General features: G+C 31.6%; 1 protein-coding gene across 1 annotated transcript in view; it reads right to left on the bottom strand.

The window, feature by feature from the left end:
• Positions 1 to 5,611: 5,611 nt before the first annotated feature.
• Positions 5,612 to 17,307, bottom strand: part of LOC133185539 (protein O-mannosyl-transferase TMTC2-like) — a 35,773-nt gene continuing 24,077 nt past the window's right edge. The window contains exons 5-12 of the mRNA XM_061320836.1: positions 15,355 to 15,440; positions 13,643 to 13,704; positions 12,001 to 12,202; positions 9,400 to 9,521; positions 8,859 to 8,940; positions 8,301 to 8,415; positions 7,746 to 7,809; positions 5,612 to 7,652 (exon numbers count right to left, since the gene is read on the bottom strand). Of these exons, the coding sequence (XP_061176820.1) occupies positions 7,467 to 7,652; positions 7,746 to 7,809; positions 8,301 to 8,415; positions 8,859 to 8,940; positions 9,400 to 9,521; positions 12,001 to 12,202; positions 13,643 to 13,704; positions 15,355 to 15,440 (919 nt within the window). The 3' untranslated portion in view covers positions 5,612 to 7,466. The remainder of the gene's footprint in view (positions 7,653 to 7,745; positions 7,810 to 8,300; positions 8,416 to 8,858; positions 8,941 to 9,399; positions 9,522 to 12,000; positions 12,203 to 13,642; positions 13,705 to 15,354; positions 15,441 to 17,307) is intronic.

The following is a 17,307-nucleotide window of genomic DNA, read 5'->3' as shown; positions in this document are numbered from 1 at the left end:
GGTGTTATCGGTTCGTTTTTTATCTCGAAAATGTTCTATATATTCCATCTAACGTGGGTCGCTGTTGGAAATCCAGGATTAGGAGATATCCATCCATCACTATGAGTGAGAGACCTCACTTTCATATATATACGTGGATGAATATGTATCCTTTAGGTTTCTCTAACATAAAATTGCCCAAAGAAAACAAAAAAAAAATGTAATGATCTATTCAGAATTCACCTAGACAGTACTCCTTCAGAGTGTGCATGAAACCTCGCCAGAGGATGTTACCATGATAAACACTTGACTAGACATTTGACCTCCTTGCACTTAATCAGTGATGTTTGTATTCGTCTCTGTATCGTACACAACGTGGTATGTTCTGCTGCAAGCTGTATTAATTAAATCTAAAGAGGACATTGGACTTCAGTGATGACCAGAAAGTTGAAGGTGATGATATTTTAATCTGTATAAAAAAAAATCCTTATAGGTTAGAAAAAGGAATCTAGCGTTTGTTTCTCTCACATCCTTTGACATTGATCATTAGGTATATGAAAATTATGGCTCATCCTCTATACTTGTGTTTTCTTTTTATTTCTTCCCAGGTTATTCTCTTTAAAAAAAAAATTAATGTTTCTTAAGAATGTCAATTTTAAAAGCAACATTCTTGAGAATTTTAACGAGACACGTTGAAATATGCAGTGCATGAGATACGTAGTTATGTTACGCCGACTATCTGCAAAATGACTCTATGATTTATCAACAGAACCTTCGTCATTTATTTCTTTTTTATTTCAGCTGCCATGTAGTGGGTTAACTGATTTATGGCTAAAAATAATTAAAAATTCTCAACTCTACGACTTTATTCAAATTTAATTTCTCTGATATTCATACATGCATATTTTATATAATTCTTGTATAACTGATTGTAAAAACTGATATTTCATCATACATTACATGAGTATCTAAAGGCAAAATTACAACTTTTAAAAGGATTCTATAATTAGTCCAGGGAAAAAGCAATCCCTTGAAATTTCCATTCAATAAAATAATACGTTACCTATGTCAATGATTGATGATAGCATGTGATTTTAAAGGAAAGTTCCTTACATATATCAATTTCTTTCTCAGTACAATTATAATGTTTAGCTATTCCCAGAAATTTTTGAGAATTTTTTAATTAAAATGTTGCATAAAAAGTTCTTTTTATAATTTTTTTTATAATTAAATATTAATCGTTTATCAAAAGACAATTCCTCCTAACTTGTAAAGATGTATGCATGAATTACCTCCCTTTTACTTTGTCTGCTGGTATTCACATTGAGTGCCTTTGAAAAACAGAAGGCCCATTGATGTGTATTATCTAGAGATTATAAATCCTGATGATAATTCTGAAACACTGAATATTCCACTATGTACTTTTGTTGCATCTATAAAGCATGAATCCAAGATTCCTCTGACTCTAACCCCGGCCCTGCTTTTATGTATGTGACATCTACCCTGCACATGTCACAAAATAAAAGCAGGGGTTAGAGTCAGCGGAATCTCGGATTACTAAAGCATGTAGAACATTCGATCACATGTTTATTCTGAAATCTCTTAATGAGAAATATTATTATCAAGGAGGAAAGCTATTTACATATTTCGTCTATTTCCGTAAAGCATTGACACTGTCTTACATGATGGTGTAAAATTAAAACTTCTACAAGGTTGGGAGTAATTTTTACAAGTTAATTAAAAACTATGTATTCAAAAAGCAGGTCACACATTCAAGTAGGAAATTATTTAATAAAACCTTTCTATACTCAACTGGGTGTAAGACAAGGGATAATTTGAGCCCAGATTTGTCCAAAATATTTATCAATGATCTACCAAGTATGTTGTCTGCACTTAATATTCTGTATGAGACACCGTTTTCATATTTATTGCCATTTAGTGATATCGCCTATTCGAATAGGTGATATCACCAATTCAAAAGCTGAACAGGTGATATCACCAATTCGAAAAGATGATATCACTAATTGAATAAGTGATAACACTTAATGGCAGTAAATAACAAAACAGCCTCTCATAGTTCTGTCTGCTATACTTTATAATTTAGAAATACACTGTTTGCTATATGCTCTGATGTTTTTCTGTTATCAACCTCAGACAATGGCTTTCAGCAGAAGCTAAATACATAAGAAGATTTTTGTCAAAAATGGTGTTTGTGTAAATGTTGATAAAACCAAAGTATTAGTTTTTAATAAATCTGGACAATTGTTGAAGAATAATTTTTAATTTAATTTTCAACAGTAAAATGCTGTAATTTATTTTTTAATAAAAGTCATACAGTATTCTGTCACAGTGTAAAAGAATATCAGAAGTGTGGCAAAATCTCGATTTTACTTCCCTTTACGAGGGGTGTTGTAAACAGTACTCCCTAGCCTGTTCTAAGATAAAGTAAATAAATCATCCTGATAGAGACTAAAACTGCCAAAGTTTCTCCAGATATGTTGTAAAATTCATATATATATGTTTTCAATACCATTCTCAAACGGGATGTAAAACAACATACAATCAATCACACAGGCACTTGTTTCGGTAATATTTTTTTAAACCATGGTATAATAATAACTTTATTATCATAGTATAATGATAACTTTATTATTATACTATGGGTTATAAAAAATTATCAAATTACCGAAACAAGTTTCATTAGTGAAACAGGATTTTTTTTTTTATTCTTTCACTCCTGCTTTGCACTCGTGCAATCAAAAAGGCCTGTCCCACTCGTGAAATAAATTCCATATTCAAGTAAAAACATTGAATACCCTCTATTTAATGAATAATAGTATGCTTGAAAATGTTACCAATTATAAATATCTTGGTGCTTATTTCACAGCATCGGGTATTTTTTTCGCAAGCAAAAGATGCTTTGTACAAAAAAGGTTCGAAATTTTATTTCAATTTATTTAAAGATATTTTATCATTCTATCCTTCTGTTTAAAACTTGTCTACATATTTTTGACTATATAATTTAGCCAACTTTGTTATATGGCAGCGAAATATGGGGCATGTTTAATCCTCATTCATTACGATTCAGAAATGGTATCTAAGTTGGTAATGTTTATAATTTTTCAGAACCTGACAAGTTGCATTTGAAGTTTTGTAAATTTATATAATAGTATCGGTACCGGTGTTCATAAGAAAAGTGCAAACTTTGCGGTAATCCCAAGACTTAGAAAATCTCCATATTGTATTGATATAATAAAATCAATGTTACTGGCTTAGATTAGAAAATTCTGATGACAATTCTCTTCTATACAGTGTTTTTACCAATTCAAAAGCGCTAAGCAACAGTAGAGATTCCTGGTTCTCTTGTATACTTGAATTCTTGAATATATTAAAAAATATCTGCGAACTTTTTTCTTCGAGTTTATCTCAAGTCAACTTATCGACAATAATCAAATCTACAAAAAAAATTACTTGCTTTTGGTGTAACACTAAAGAAAAAATTCTGGAAAACTGGATTCTTATATGTTAAGCTTAAAAGTAACTTCCAATGTGAAGAATTTATTTAATATTACTGAATAGGTTTAACTTTAGAAGGGACATCACGAGGTTAAGAATATCTTCTCAAAGGCATAAAATCGAAACTGGTAGATATATATCGGACTAGAAAGAGATAAAAGAATATGTGAAAAATGTAATTTGAATGTAGTAGAAAATGAAATACATTTTCTTTTAAATTGTCCTTTCTACGAGGAATATAAAGAATCACACTTCTAAACGAAGCACAGAAACACAAGGTAAATATAATAATGATAGCTCAGATAGTTATCAAAAATATTTCTGGAATATTACATGTGAAAATATATATGTATATACTTTATAAACATAATCCTCATGTTTCATATTCGCGCACCTGCACGAAAAGAAATTGCGTCAAGACTCCATATTTGACACCAGCTAGGTTACTTTAAAAGCATACGTTTACATAAAAACTCAAATTAAATCACCAGTGATATATATTCATATTAAAATTTAATTTTCCTCTCTAAATATATAAATATAATACAATCATTATCTTTGAGAGATCTATTCAAATTGAAATAAGTTAATTTCTTCTTTTTTTAAGGTATGTCACTCGTGAAATTTGTTATATCAAGGATTTTTTGAGAAGTATATTTTGGGTAAGTACTCATATAGTATGACTCAAAATCGCAGAGAAAATGGGGGGTCAGTGTGCATCTAACTAAACTACAGTACAATTAAGTTGACCTTTTTGCACTTAAATTGTAAATCTTTGGTTAATCACTTTAACCGTTATCATATTTTATGAGATGTAACCATGACAATAAACATAATCTTATTTTACGTAAAATAGTTTGAATAATATTTATCATTGAACAAATCATGCGAATTAATGCGCGTAAATTATTGTGTGACCTTTTTGCACTAAAAAAGTCTCATATTTGGGGAATTAAAAATCAAAATAGGCAATAGAATGTTTTCTTGTATCAAACTTTTTACGACTTAAGTGCTGATCGGTCAAAAGTATCGAGTAGTTTAAAATAATGAAAGAAAAAGTTGAGGTCAGTGATGTAAATTTTGAAATATTGGTCAAAATATGCGATTTTCTGGCAAAAACTGTTTAAATTTTATCTTGACTTCTTTAATATATCTTCATTTCTTGGCAAAATTTGTTTAGCGAAGGTGTAAATTTTGTTATAAAAATATAAATTGAGACCTATATTTAATATTCCAGGCATATCATAACGAAAAATATTCTCCGAGTAAAAGCATGTGAGGCTAAAGTTCTAAGATATTAAATTTAATAAATGTGTAGATTTGCAGAAATTTCTGCTAAATATCCTTCCACCACAAGAAATAGTCCCTTATAAATCTTGCTTCTTTATGAATTTTTAATTTTCCTCTCTAAATATATAAATATAATACAATCATTATCTTTGAGAGATCTATTCAAATTGAATATAAGTTAATTTCTTCTTTTTTTTAAGTTAAGGAAAGGGAGATGAATTTCTTTAAATAAATACAATGCAATGGTGTGCTTGAAAGATAAAATATATTTGTCATGTACTTTCTTTGACTTTAAATGAGCGTGATGAAAAATATCTGGGATTATACATGTAAAACAGTGTAGAGGGACTTTTTCAAGTGTGCAAAATAGAACTGCATTCTACAGCAGTAAAAATGGAATGGGAGATAATCAATTTTCCTGTGATTTACCTTAGTTTTCTATAATTTCAAATCCTTTTACATATTTCATTTCTCACTTTTAAAAAGCTATGGGGTTTTCCTCCATTTTGCTACATGTTTTTAGGGTGGCTCTACAAATTTAGTTTTTTTTCATCTGTAAGTAAGACAAACATCTACTATACCTTTCATTCCAGCTCAATATTGAAATATGAAGATATATTGGAACTAGAAACCTGAATGGGTTGTGTATTACTGCTATAAATTTACCCAGATTATACTTCAAATATATATATAATTTTTAATTTTGGGGATTTAATTAATGGATGGGTTAACCTATCTTTGCCAGAAGTTAATTTGACTGATTTCAATTATCCTCACTTTACCAAAATGAGTACAACTACCAAATAAAATTATAAACAAATAAGGATATGATTTTAGTGTTTTATTGCATCTTTAATAACATTACATTACAGAGCATCAACAAATTAAAAAATATACTAACAGAAAAAAATATGAGTAGTTCTCTAAAAAGAAAAAGTAACAGAGTTATAACCTACATTAAATTGTTTACAATCGCCTTTCAAAACATGACATGCAGTATTTTCAGTATTTTACTAAGGAATGTCATATATCACATTACATTCTCACTCAGGCCATCGAGAGATCTGTAGATTTTATAATCCTTTGATATGATTGTTCAAAATTTGTACACTAAGTTGAGAACATTCAGACAGCTAGATTTCAGTACATTCTCACAGGTCAGACAGATAAAGCACCTTAATTAATTCTGTCTTAGATTTTAAACATCTTCAAATATATTGTATATCACAAACATAAAATGTCATCTAATTCAAGCATAATGATATAAAATATTGCTAGACAAGGCAAAAAAAATCTTATCAATTCCCCCCTCACTAATCTAGAGATCTTATAAGGATTTTGAACTTGTAGAATGGATGCTAATATCATTGCACACTAAATACATGTAGCATTTTGGAATAACAAAGCTCATAAACATTTACACACACACTGTCTTGACAGTGAAAACACCTTAACAACTCCCCCAATGAAAAATAATCATGATAATTCATTAAAGTTTTACAATGAAGTACATTCAACTTAAATACATTCAATAACACATGCTTTTGAAGCAATGGACAATGAACAACGAATGAGAACTGTTCCAGCTCTGCCATTGGTCAATTAACAATGAATAAGAACTGTTCCAGCTATGCCATTGGTCAATGAACAATGAATGAGAACTGTTCCAGGTCTGCCATTGGTTCACCTGGGACCCCCTACAGGACTAGAACATGATTATACAAGTAGTCTCCCCTTGTACTCTACATTATCTCCCTTGGTATTGCTCAGAAACAAATATATTACAAAAGAAAGAAAAAGGAAAGATATATAAAGCACAGATATGTGGACTGCCTTCAGTTGCTGATGTCAGCAAGTCTTCAAATGTAAGCTTCATTTGAAATCAATAAATTGATGCAGACTTTGTAAATATTTGCCCAACAGAATGTATATTAATAACAAACAGACTTTAAAGCATGAAAAAAAAAATAAAGCATTAAAAGAGAATCTGAGTATCCAAATGTTGTTAACAACTGTAAAATTCAACTTTAGCAGGATTTATTGCCTCCTTGTAAAAATCAGTAAACCTCACTGATTCTTACTGTGTTTGTTAATCACTACCTTGGTAAATTTTACACTCATATTTAATGAATCAGTAAATTACTGTGTGAATTTTAACATATTTTCTCAATTTAAATGTATATGTACATAAACATTAAAATTAAATATGTTGGTAGAAAATAAATTTGTAGAGAAGTGATATGTGCTTTTGAAGGCACTATTGCAATGAAAAGAAAGCTGTAGTAAGAAAAAATTGTTCATAATGTGTAAACAACAAAGGAAAATCTGCTGGATATAATAGAAAAACTCCTAGATGTAAAGCTATGATAATTATTTTTGGTCATTGTATGCTAATTGTTGAACACCCACCCCCCCTTTTTTTTTTTACATTTCCCTAAACATAAATTTCTAGAGCATATGTATAAAAGTTAAGCCAAAGCTATAACAACAGAAATTTCATTTTCACTGAAAAAAATACTAGTAAGTGTATCATAGAAAATTTCTTTTTAATCATTTGTTAACCTCCTTGTTCATAAGTATATTAATCTCGTTCCTTTTGAGTTTTCTACAACTGTAACAACTAAATCCATATTTCTTTCAAATTTAGACAAATTGTGGCTGCACATCCTCTTTATTCTCCCTCATCGTTTGCCAGTTTGTCGCTGTCGGCCATTACTCTGCATTAGGTTGCGTAGTTTTTGGAGATTCTGTTGTGTGGTTATGTCAGTAGGTTTGAGTTTTAGAGCTTCCAGATAACTCTGCTCTGCCTTTTCAAGCTTTCCATTGAGATGATACATGGCTCCTAAATTCATATGAGCTGTTGCTACCTAATAAAAGAAAGATAACTCATGATAAAAGAAATTCTGAACAGGAGTTATCTCTCTTAGTACATAATGTGTCAAATTCCCACGATGACTTACATTTGGCTTGAGCAGTACAGCCTTTTCATAGAGTTTCTCAGATGCCTCATTATCACCATCTTGTCTGCACAAAAGGAAGTAAATCAAGATAAAGTAAATGTGTCTGCAGATTGCTAATGAGTGTCTATATATTATGGGTGAAGCAACGGTCACCAGTTGTCTTGGGTGCTTTCATCTATTGAGAGGGATATTACACAATATTATGAACATAATATAAGTGCTAATTGCTTATTGTTAACCATTATACTGCATTTATCTATGATTTCAGTGATTTATTTAAATGACTTAAAAGACAAGGACATGAAGTAGATTTCTCTCTAACCAAGTACATGTTGACATGAAACGTGGCCACTTAGTGTTGGAAATTCAATGTTGGTCCAATGTTGGTCCAGCTTAGTAAATGTTGACATATGAGACATAATTGCTCTGTGTTGGGCTTTTAACACTGGGCTGGAGTAGGTCCATTAAAATAATTTCATTTTTTTTCTGCCCCATGTTATACCTCTATAACTCTATAATCTGTATGCTTCCTTTTATGACACTATATTCACTGACCTGAGAATGTTTGCTGCATTGAAGATGAGTTCAAAGTCGTTTGGAGACTTCTGGATGGCTTGTCTGTACATGGTGGAAGATTCTTTAAGCCTCCCTGTTTCTCCCAGGAACTGGGCTGTACAAAGATCAAATAGCATTCTTGATCATCATCATGACACAGTTACTTCCCTTCACAACAACAACAAGCATTTTACACAGAGAGAAAATATGTTCTAACATCTCATCTATAGATTGTTATTTTATGCCTGAGAATAAATCCTTAATAATAATTTGAAATAAAAAGTTTATAAAGAGTACGAACATTTAATTATCTGTTATATGTAATGGAATACTGAATTCCATGAAAAATATACATGTATCTGTCCTATGGATTACTGAATTCCATGAAATACATATATGTACTATGGAATACTGAATTTCATGACAAACATATATGTACTATGGAATACTGAATTCCATGACAAACATGTCAGTACTATGGAATACTGAATTCCATTACATACATATATGTACTATGGAATACTGAATTCCATGACAAACATAATGATAATTTGATACCGTAATGATGGTCCACCATTGTATCGTCAGGGTCCAGTTGTTTGGCTTTCTTAAACCACTGCTCAGCTTCCTTTATCTGGTTCTGTAAATAATTCCTTATAAAGATTATTTTCTGAATAGTTTCTATGTAGTCAGCTTGGAACTTTTTACAAAATTTGCTGAGAAAATTTACTAGTATGCACATTTTAGCATTTTCTCCACAGTTCCGAATGAAGTATAGATTATTTTCAAATTCCTATCACTGTTTCCCCCCCACTTTTACTGCTTGATTAATGTTTACAAATATATAAGTTTTTTATACCTCAATCATGTACCATATTTATGGTTCTAAAAAACTTGAGCCATATTTTTTCCCCAACTTTCTCTTGAAAGTAAAACATAATTATTTGTTTGTTTTGTTTTGGTTTTTTTTTCTACTGAAACATTTTGTAAATGAGACAATTAAACATCAACTGGTAACTATAAATGAAATTTTGATTTCAAACAGAAGAACATTTGGGGAAGTGTGGTGTATAAAGAATCATGAATTTCCTGTGGTCACCTTTTTATGGAGGAGTTTGGCCATGGTCAGGTGGGCTGGCACATGGTCAGCCTTGGCCTTCAAGGCCTCTTTGTACCATTTCTCAGCTTCATCTATCTGACCTATCTTCATATATACCTCACCTAAAAAGTAACCAATCAAATCTTAGATTGTCCCTAAAAGTAACCAATCAAATTGTCAATCAAATGGCAGATCGATCGTCATGTAAAAAGTGCTAATATAAAAATAACTCCGATACCAAATAAAACTATTCAAATTCCAGTGATATTAATTATTCAATAAAGAGTCAAAACTTAAAGATTGCTTCCTTCTTAGACCTACTGGGAGAATTTAATATTGACGTAAACAGTATTATTACAAGTATAATACATCAGATATCACATTTTAAAAAAAAACATTTATTTATGGTGCTTTTATTTTGTATATGTACAATTCTCCCTAATTGTAGAGTTTCTCTAAACCATTTATAATTTTGATAAGTTTATTATGGCCATATATAAAGAGTATAAATCATGATGTACTTTCTAAAAAGCAATTTCTTGCAGGTGAAAATGGGCAGTAATTTGTCTGGCAAAGAGGAATGCCCTGCTCAATAACACACTGTAATGGTGGGTTATTTATGGGTAATATATAAAATTCATCAAAAGGGGAGTGTTTACTAATTGCTTACAAATAAAGGGCCATAAAAGATTCCATGCACATCATATGCACTTGAAGTCGTTCATTCGAGTGTGTAAAATAAATATTAAATGCATATTTCAAACAGGAACCCAGTCTCATTTTAATTGAACTGGTGCATTACATCATTGGAATATAATTCTCTCTACACGTGGATGCATTCATTAAAAGAGCATGAATTAAATTACTACAGGCAAAAACACATCATTTTACATACTAACAATGACTACAAATGATTTCTGTGCTTTTTATGCAATATGTTTTTAAGCAATACCTGAGAGTTTTATGGCGTTGTACATATCAATGCTGTTCTTATGTAATAGGATTTTAAACTTGGACGAACACTTGAATTTAAAATGACAAAGTAACGAGAAATTAATGCACAATTTTTATTCACTTGCAGAATCATGAAGAATTTGATTGGTGTCCGCTCCCCCATAAATCACTGACCCTGTTCACATCGCATGGAGAATTATACAAAAACCAAATAAAAATCCACAGCTAATCTTAGCACCCCTCAGCACCCAACATACCCATGTCTGGTCTGGGTAAGGGAGTGATATATTTATGGTTTAATGTAAATAAAGTCTTCGCAGTTTTTTTGTGCCAAATTACACAATTATATGTAACTCTAGAAATAGATGAAATAAGATAAGTGGGATGTAAAAAAATAGATATCATTATTTCTGCACCTGCTCTTTGTATGGGGTGAATTTGAACTTGATTTAATATTAAAATGTCTTCTTTTTAAGGATTGAATGTTTTGACAACTTAATATTAAACTTAAATATAAATTATCAAGGTCACAGACAAACTACAGATAAACCATTGATCACTCTGTATACTCCATTAACAGAAGAATGTGTAGCTACTTTTCAGAGCATTAACTTTCTTTTTAACCACTCATACAGTTCAGCACTCACATAGTTCAGCACCCAGACAGTACCAATAAAATCTGTAAAGTTATATAAAAACAGAGATACTGAACTAAACAAAGTGTAGAGTTTTTTTCCCAATTCTACATGTAAGTAACTTACATGTACTTGTATATTCAATATGGTGAGGAAATGCTGACAATGTGACAGGAATCTGCTAATATTTATATTTCATAGTAAACTAGGGATGGGTATTGCCAAAAATTTTGTATCTTGATATATCATGATTTTTTCCCCAAAATATCACAATGATATCATGATATTTTTACACAAAATTTTTGCTACAATTTCAAATGAATTTCTGTAATTTTTCTTTCGAATACGCTGTAAAAACATAACTTCACTTTTTTCATTTTTATAATATAATTCACGTTTAGATGCCATAGTTTAACTTTTTTCAACATTTTTTAGACTCCCTATAATTTTTATTTAATAGTTTAAAGAAATAAATGAAAAATTTTTGGAATTTATAATTATGTACCAAATACCGGTATTTTAGTCTCCGTATCACGATACGTATCATGCAATAAAAAATCAGGATATACTCTGGTATACCGATAAAATCGTGCATCCCTATAGTAAACAATAACTACACAAGCAATCAATTATATTGTGGCATGTTAAATTAAATGAATGGCATATAGAAGCTCAATAATGTATCCATCCCCATTTTTTATTACTTCGTGAATATATAAACTCAGATGCTAAATGACATATTGCAGCTAAAAAGGCTTGTTTTTAAGGCTTCAAAATCATACCTAGCACATCATTTATGAAAAAAAAGAGGCATAATTCCTGGGATTTATTCATGTTATAAATAAATTGAGGTACATTACCTAGCATGTTATAAATAGACTGAGGAGCATAGTATCTGCATCCCCTCTAACCACTGTTATTTCCCTGCATTTATTATATATTATAAACAGAGGACTGATGAGCACAACCACTAGGGTTTTCTGTCTGTTATAAATAGATTGAGAATGATTACCTAGCATGTTATAAATAGACTGAGGAGCGTAGTAGCTGGGTCTCCTCTTTAGAGCCTCCCTGTACACCTCTATAGCTTCCTTGTTCCTCTCCTGCTCAGCTAACATTCTGCCCAAGTTATAAAGGGCTGAGATCTTCGTGTTCTCATGGAGACGTGGATCCTTAAGGCCAGAGGTGTCAAGGTCAGCACAGTGGCGGTAAATCTAAAAATAGATTTCAGAAATTCAGAATCGACTTCGTTAAAGCTATGGGTTCAAGGCTTCAAATGTCTGCTTCTACTTATATTTTCTACATCTAGCCTTTATTACGATGGCCGATATGGGCCGGGGCAAAAAGTAACCACGAGTTGTGTTTGATTTGCCGGCAATTCTTAGATGCTGGTAAAAAGTAACCACGAGTTGTGTTTGATTTGCCGGCAATTCTTAGATGCCGGCAAATCTTCGGTACATGCAATAGCAATTCTTATATGTAATATTTAATTTATATGCCAGAGGATATCAAGGTCACAGAAGTCAAGTTAACTTAACAGGGCAAATGGTTTGAAAAAACCCAGAATACTGAGAGAAGTGAGGGGGGAAAACGCATATAGACATTGTTTAAGGGGTTTCCAGACCCGTGCACTCCACAAAAAAGTATAGTATCTTTTAAAATTCATACCAACACATATTTTATTTTATCTTCAATAGTTGTGTTAATTATTTTAATAACAAAGCTAGTGTTCCCTCAAATACATAATGAACGCTGTGCACGCTGCCTGTTGATTGACGGCACAGCTACATGTAGTCAATTGATTAGATGTTTAAAAAAACCTGCCTGGTTCATAAACTACCAAACTACCATAAACACTTGTGAGGATGATCATGAGAGTACAGGAAATATCTGAATTTGTATTGTCCGTTTTTATCTAGGCTCCACCATATCCTAATGAAAGATTATGAAAAACTGTTTAGACAGTGAACGTAACCCAGACTAGTGTTGAAATAGCACCCGGTCCCCACCCCCATCCCCCGTTATAGACTTCTTTTAATTTTCGGGGAGGCTGCCTTGTAGCCAGTTAAATATCTTGACTTCGCTTTGATATGTCATAAATAATGCCACGTGTTGAGTTAAACTGCTTTGTTGTTGTTTTTGGTTTTTTGTTTTTGTCAAACTCTTTGCCCAATTGAGATAACTTGACTTCTGAAACCTCTATATCCTCTGGCAATTTAATTAAATATTTTAAATAAGAATTGCCTATATCTAAGATTTGCCAGCATCTAAGAATTGCCGGCAAATCAAACACAACTCGTGGTTACTTTTTGCCGGCATCTAAGAATTGCCGGCAAATCGAACACAACTCGTGATTACTTTTTGTCCCGCCCATATCGGCCATCGTACTTTATAAACCTCACTAAATACTTAAAATTGTTTTCTCCCACAGATGTCATTATCATAGATTTTTTTTTTTTTTATTGAAACTCTGAAATCTGCTAATCATTTCTTTCTTCATAACTGGTAACAGAAGTTAGTTTACATTTTAGAGATTAACTACAGGTACTTTTTGTCATCCTCTTTTCAACACAGTTTATTTTATTGTTATTTTTTTTACTCTTCTTTTTATCTATATATTAAATTTTTAAGATGTATAAAAGTGTTATGTTCACCTTTTCTGCCTCAGCATATTTTCCCTGACCAGCATAGATAATGGCCAAATTCAGATGGGCCACTGAAAGAAAGAAAAAACATAAATTTTACACATAAATGGCTAACTACCTTGACAGAAGCACAAATCTTCTGTGTATCATTACATGAAATTATTATTTTGAAATTAAATTGTAAAATTGACCAGAAAAGCACCACCATAGAATCTAGATGGAACTATATGTGAATGAAATTTCGTCAATTGTAGATCACTTTCATAGAATGTTTATCACCCTTGACTTGTAATGAAATATCTTCTCATCTCACACACTAAATCCTACATGTACGTAATTCTAATATAATTATCTTGATAAATGCATACTTCAATGCAAATTCACTAGACTGTAAACATTAAAAATTTTCCTTTAAAGAAAAAATATAAAAGACACACTATTTTGTACAATGAACTAGCATGCCAGAAAAAAAAAATATGAAAATTCGCTCCATGTCAATTAATTACATCTAGTTAATCAAACACACCAACAAAAAGCATGCTAGCTCAGCTTTCATTGCCTTAACCGCAGGACAAGGACACATTTTGAACTGACAAATCGGAAACTTAGAATTCTTTGTAATTAAGAACCGACACTCTATGGATTTATAGAAAAATCATGGCTTTTTGCTCAATAGCTTTGATAACTGTTGCATGGAATGACTGAGGCTGGCAAAAAAATTTACGGTCGACTCCCTAGAGCTTACCAATACTGAGGCCTCATTATTGATAGTGGTTTTTCAATTTGGAAATGATTGAATAAGCGCCAGCTGTCGAATATTGTTACCAATTTTCTTTTCTTCAGGATGATAAACTTGTTAGGATTTTTGTTTTCAGCTTTACTTTTTTTTCAGCTTTAAATGTTTTGGATGCAGAGAACAAATATCTGCAGAAGTGGTAGCCATTTGTTAACTGGTTACTTATAATTGACTGAATTGTTGTCTTAATTGTTTAGAAGTTAAAAAAAAAATTTCTAAAAAATTAACTCAGCGTCTATTTTTTTGAAACTTTTTTTTTCTTTTTTTGAATAAGCTATAAAAGATAAACACTTGCATATAACTCTTCAAACACAAGATAGCTAAGATAAATTAACTACCCTAATACATATAACTCTTCAATCATGAGATAGCGGAGATAAAGTTACCTCCCCTTACAGATCACTTAACAGCTGACACCATTTGTCTTTATTTCTTTACCCACAATTTATTTTTAACTGTGACTGGATTCCCCTGCCAGGAAAAACTTATCATAACTTGTCATCACTGATTAAAATATATATCTGTCTGTCTTAAGATAATTTCTCTGTGCAGTGTTTTTCAATATTCTCACTCAAATGCAGTAAATACCAATTCTAAAATATTTTTTACACAAATATTTTTTACCCCTTTCATTTTTCTGAGACATATAAGATTTTTTAAAAAATGCACATATGCCTGTAGACCCTGTTTAATATTTATGTCATGATGTTATGTACCAATTTATACAATGTAGATTTGTATTGGCAAAATCATATTCAATATAAGTCAATATCAATTGAATTTGCAATTATGTCCAAAATATCCTCGAGTATAAAAAGAAATGCAGATTTTGAAAATTCATGGGAAAACTACTAGGAATTCGGATTTTTGTCAGATGAGGCCTGATGGCATATTTCAATCCGTTTTTTTGTGTATAAAACATTACTTGACAATTTAGGTCTGTACTGAATAGCTCTCTTGTAGCTTTCTACCGCAGCTTCCATCCGCTTCTGATCCTGGAGCAAGATGCCTCTGTAATGTAAATAAATTTCACAATCTGAGCAAAATTTAAAAGACAAACATGTGTGTAAATATATCTCCACTTGGCAGTTGATTCCAACATCCAAGAACTTTTTTGATGCTACATTGAAAAGAGCAGCTGCAATAAATTTCCTTTATTTTTTTATAATCATCAATATGCATCTGTCTTTTTGTTTTCTCTTGGAAAAGTTCAAATCAAAATAATAAAGATGTATTAACTATGTATATATATTACATATCATAAGACATGAAGGGGTTTCATATTTCTTTTTTCAGAAAGCTTGTTAAATGTGTCTATCATAGAGTGTAAATTTTTCCTGTGGATTATTTGTCAAGATTGACTTGAATATGCAGGGTTCCTATCTTCTTCCCATACAAATGCTAAACCCCCCTTTTTTCAGAGAAGAAAGGCACCTTTCGTCAAGGGGATTAACTCCGACAAAGCAAACCATTCAACTTCTCACCCAAAGCATCATAGTGTTCATGGATCCCTAATGATCTAGTGTTATTTTATGGAAATATGGTCAATAACTTAATAAGAATTGCAAATGTATGCCTATTCCATTAGGAAAATGAAGAGACCTTTGCACAGAGATAAAATATAGTCATACAACATAGAGATTTTTCTTACATGTAGTGATTTATGCTGCATTGTATGCAGATTTGGTTTTTCAAGTTTGGGGTATCTTCATAGATATGTCTTAACAAAATCATAAAGTTATGCAAGATGTGCCCTACATATTAAAATCTGAACTAGTGTTAAATTGTGTAATATTGCATACAGGAGCAGACTGTGAGGCCTTAAGATGATACCTCTCAATGGAACTTGGTAATAAAATCTACAAAATACTAGTTACACCTTCTTTTCAAATGGTCTCAGATGCCTGTGAACTATGTTATAGCTTAACAAATGAAACTTTAACTCTCAGAAGTTTTACATTTGATAATGATGTTATCAAATCAGCGATACATCAAAAACCACAGAAATTCACGGTACGTAAAGAAAAGGAAATCTCAGTTAAGACCACTAAATCCGACTGCTGAATTCTCTTTTAGTTGTCTACCATTACATAAATTCAACGATCTTTTCCTTGTTAATTACAGGTTGATATTTATTTTTTCCTTGAGTCAATTTTCCAACAGGTATTGCTGAACATTCATTGAAGTTTACTGAAGCATGCATTGCTCAGTTAGAGAATTCCTAGTCATTTCACTCCTCAGTAGATTCAATCATGGGTCCATCAGAAGTACAGTATGGTGGCTGGGAACTTTGACTTATGCCAGACAAAAGGATGATCATATCAATTTAGGGGACACCTCGGGGGGTCAGGATTACTGGCTAACTATGACAAATCCTGTCATCTCTATCCTTTCATGTCCCCAACTGACCAATTGGAAAACTAAATAAAATCCATTACTGTAACGTGTGATGTTATTTATAAATACAACAAACACTTAAATCAAAATTTTATCTAGACTTTCTGTCCTGACAACAACATCAATGGTCACAAGTGAAACTGTCAACATAAATTCGTAAGTTCCATGCCTTTGAGTATGCATTAAGTGAACTTCGATCCCGATCGAGTGTGAACTCAATTACATGGAGAACCATATCGGGATCAAAGTTTGGTTTTTATGTACTGTTTCCGTATCTAAAGTACCGGTAAACTTTCAAGTCATTCTTTAATTATTTGGAGACTTCTTTATATCAAAATGCACTTGTCCAATCGGACAAGTGCTCAGCAATATCCACTTGTCCGTAATTTTTTTTCATTGGTACCGGACAAGCGGACAAGCGTTAATGTCGAGCCCTGATATCTGTTATGATTACATCTATATATAGAGTATGACATCTTTT

Source organism: Saccostrea echinata, unplaced genomic scaffold (genome assembly GCF_033153115.1).
Source record: "Saccostrea echinata isolate AGI-Se365-2 ecotype Australia unplaced genomic scaffold, CSIRO_AGI_Sech_v1 ptg000012l, whole genome shotgun sequence".
In the NCBI taxonomy this organism is placed as follows: Eukaryota; Metazoa; Mollusca; class Bivalvia; order Ostreida; family Ostreidae; genus Saccostrea; species Saccostrea echinata.
Note: the sequence above shows the minus strand (reverse complement) of the source record. Positions and strands in the feature narration are given on the sequence as shown.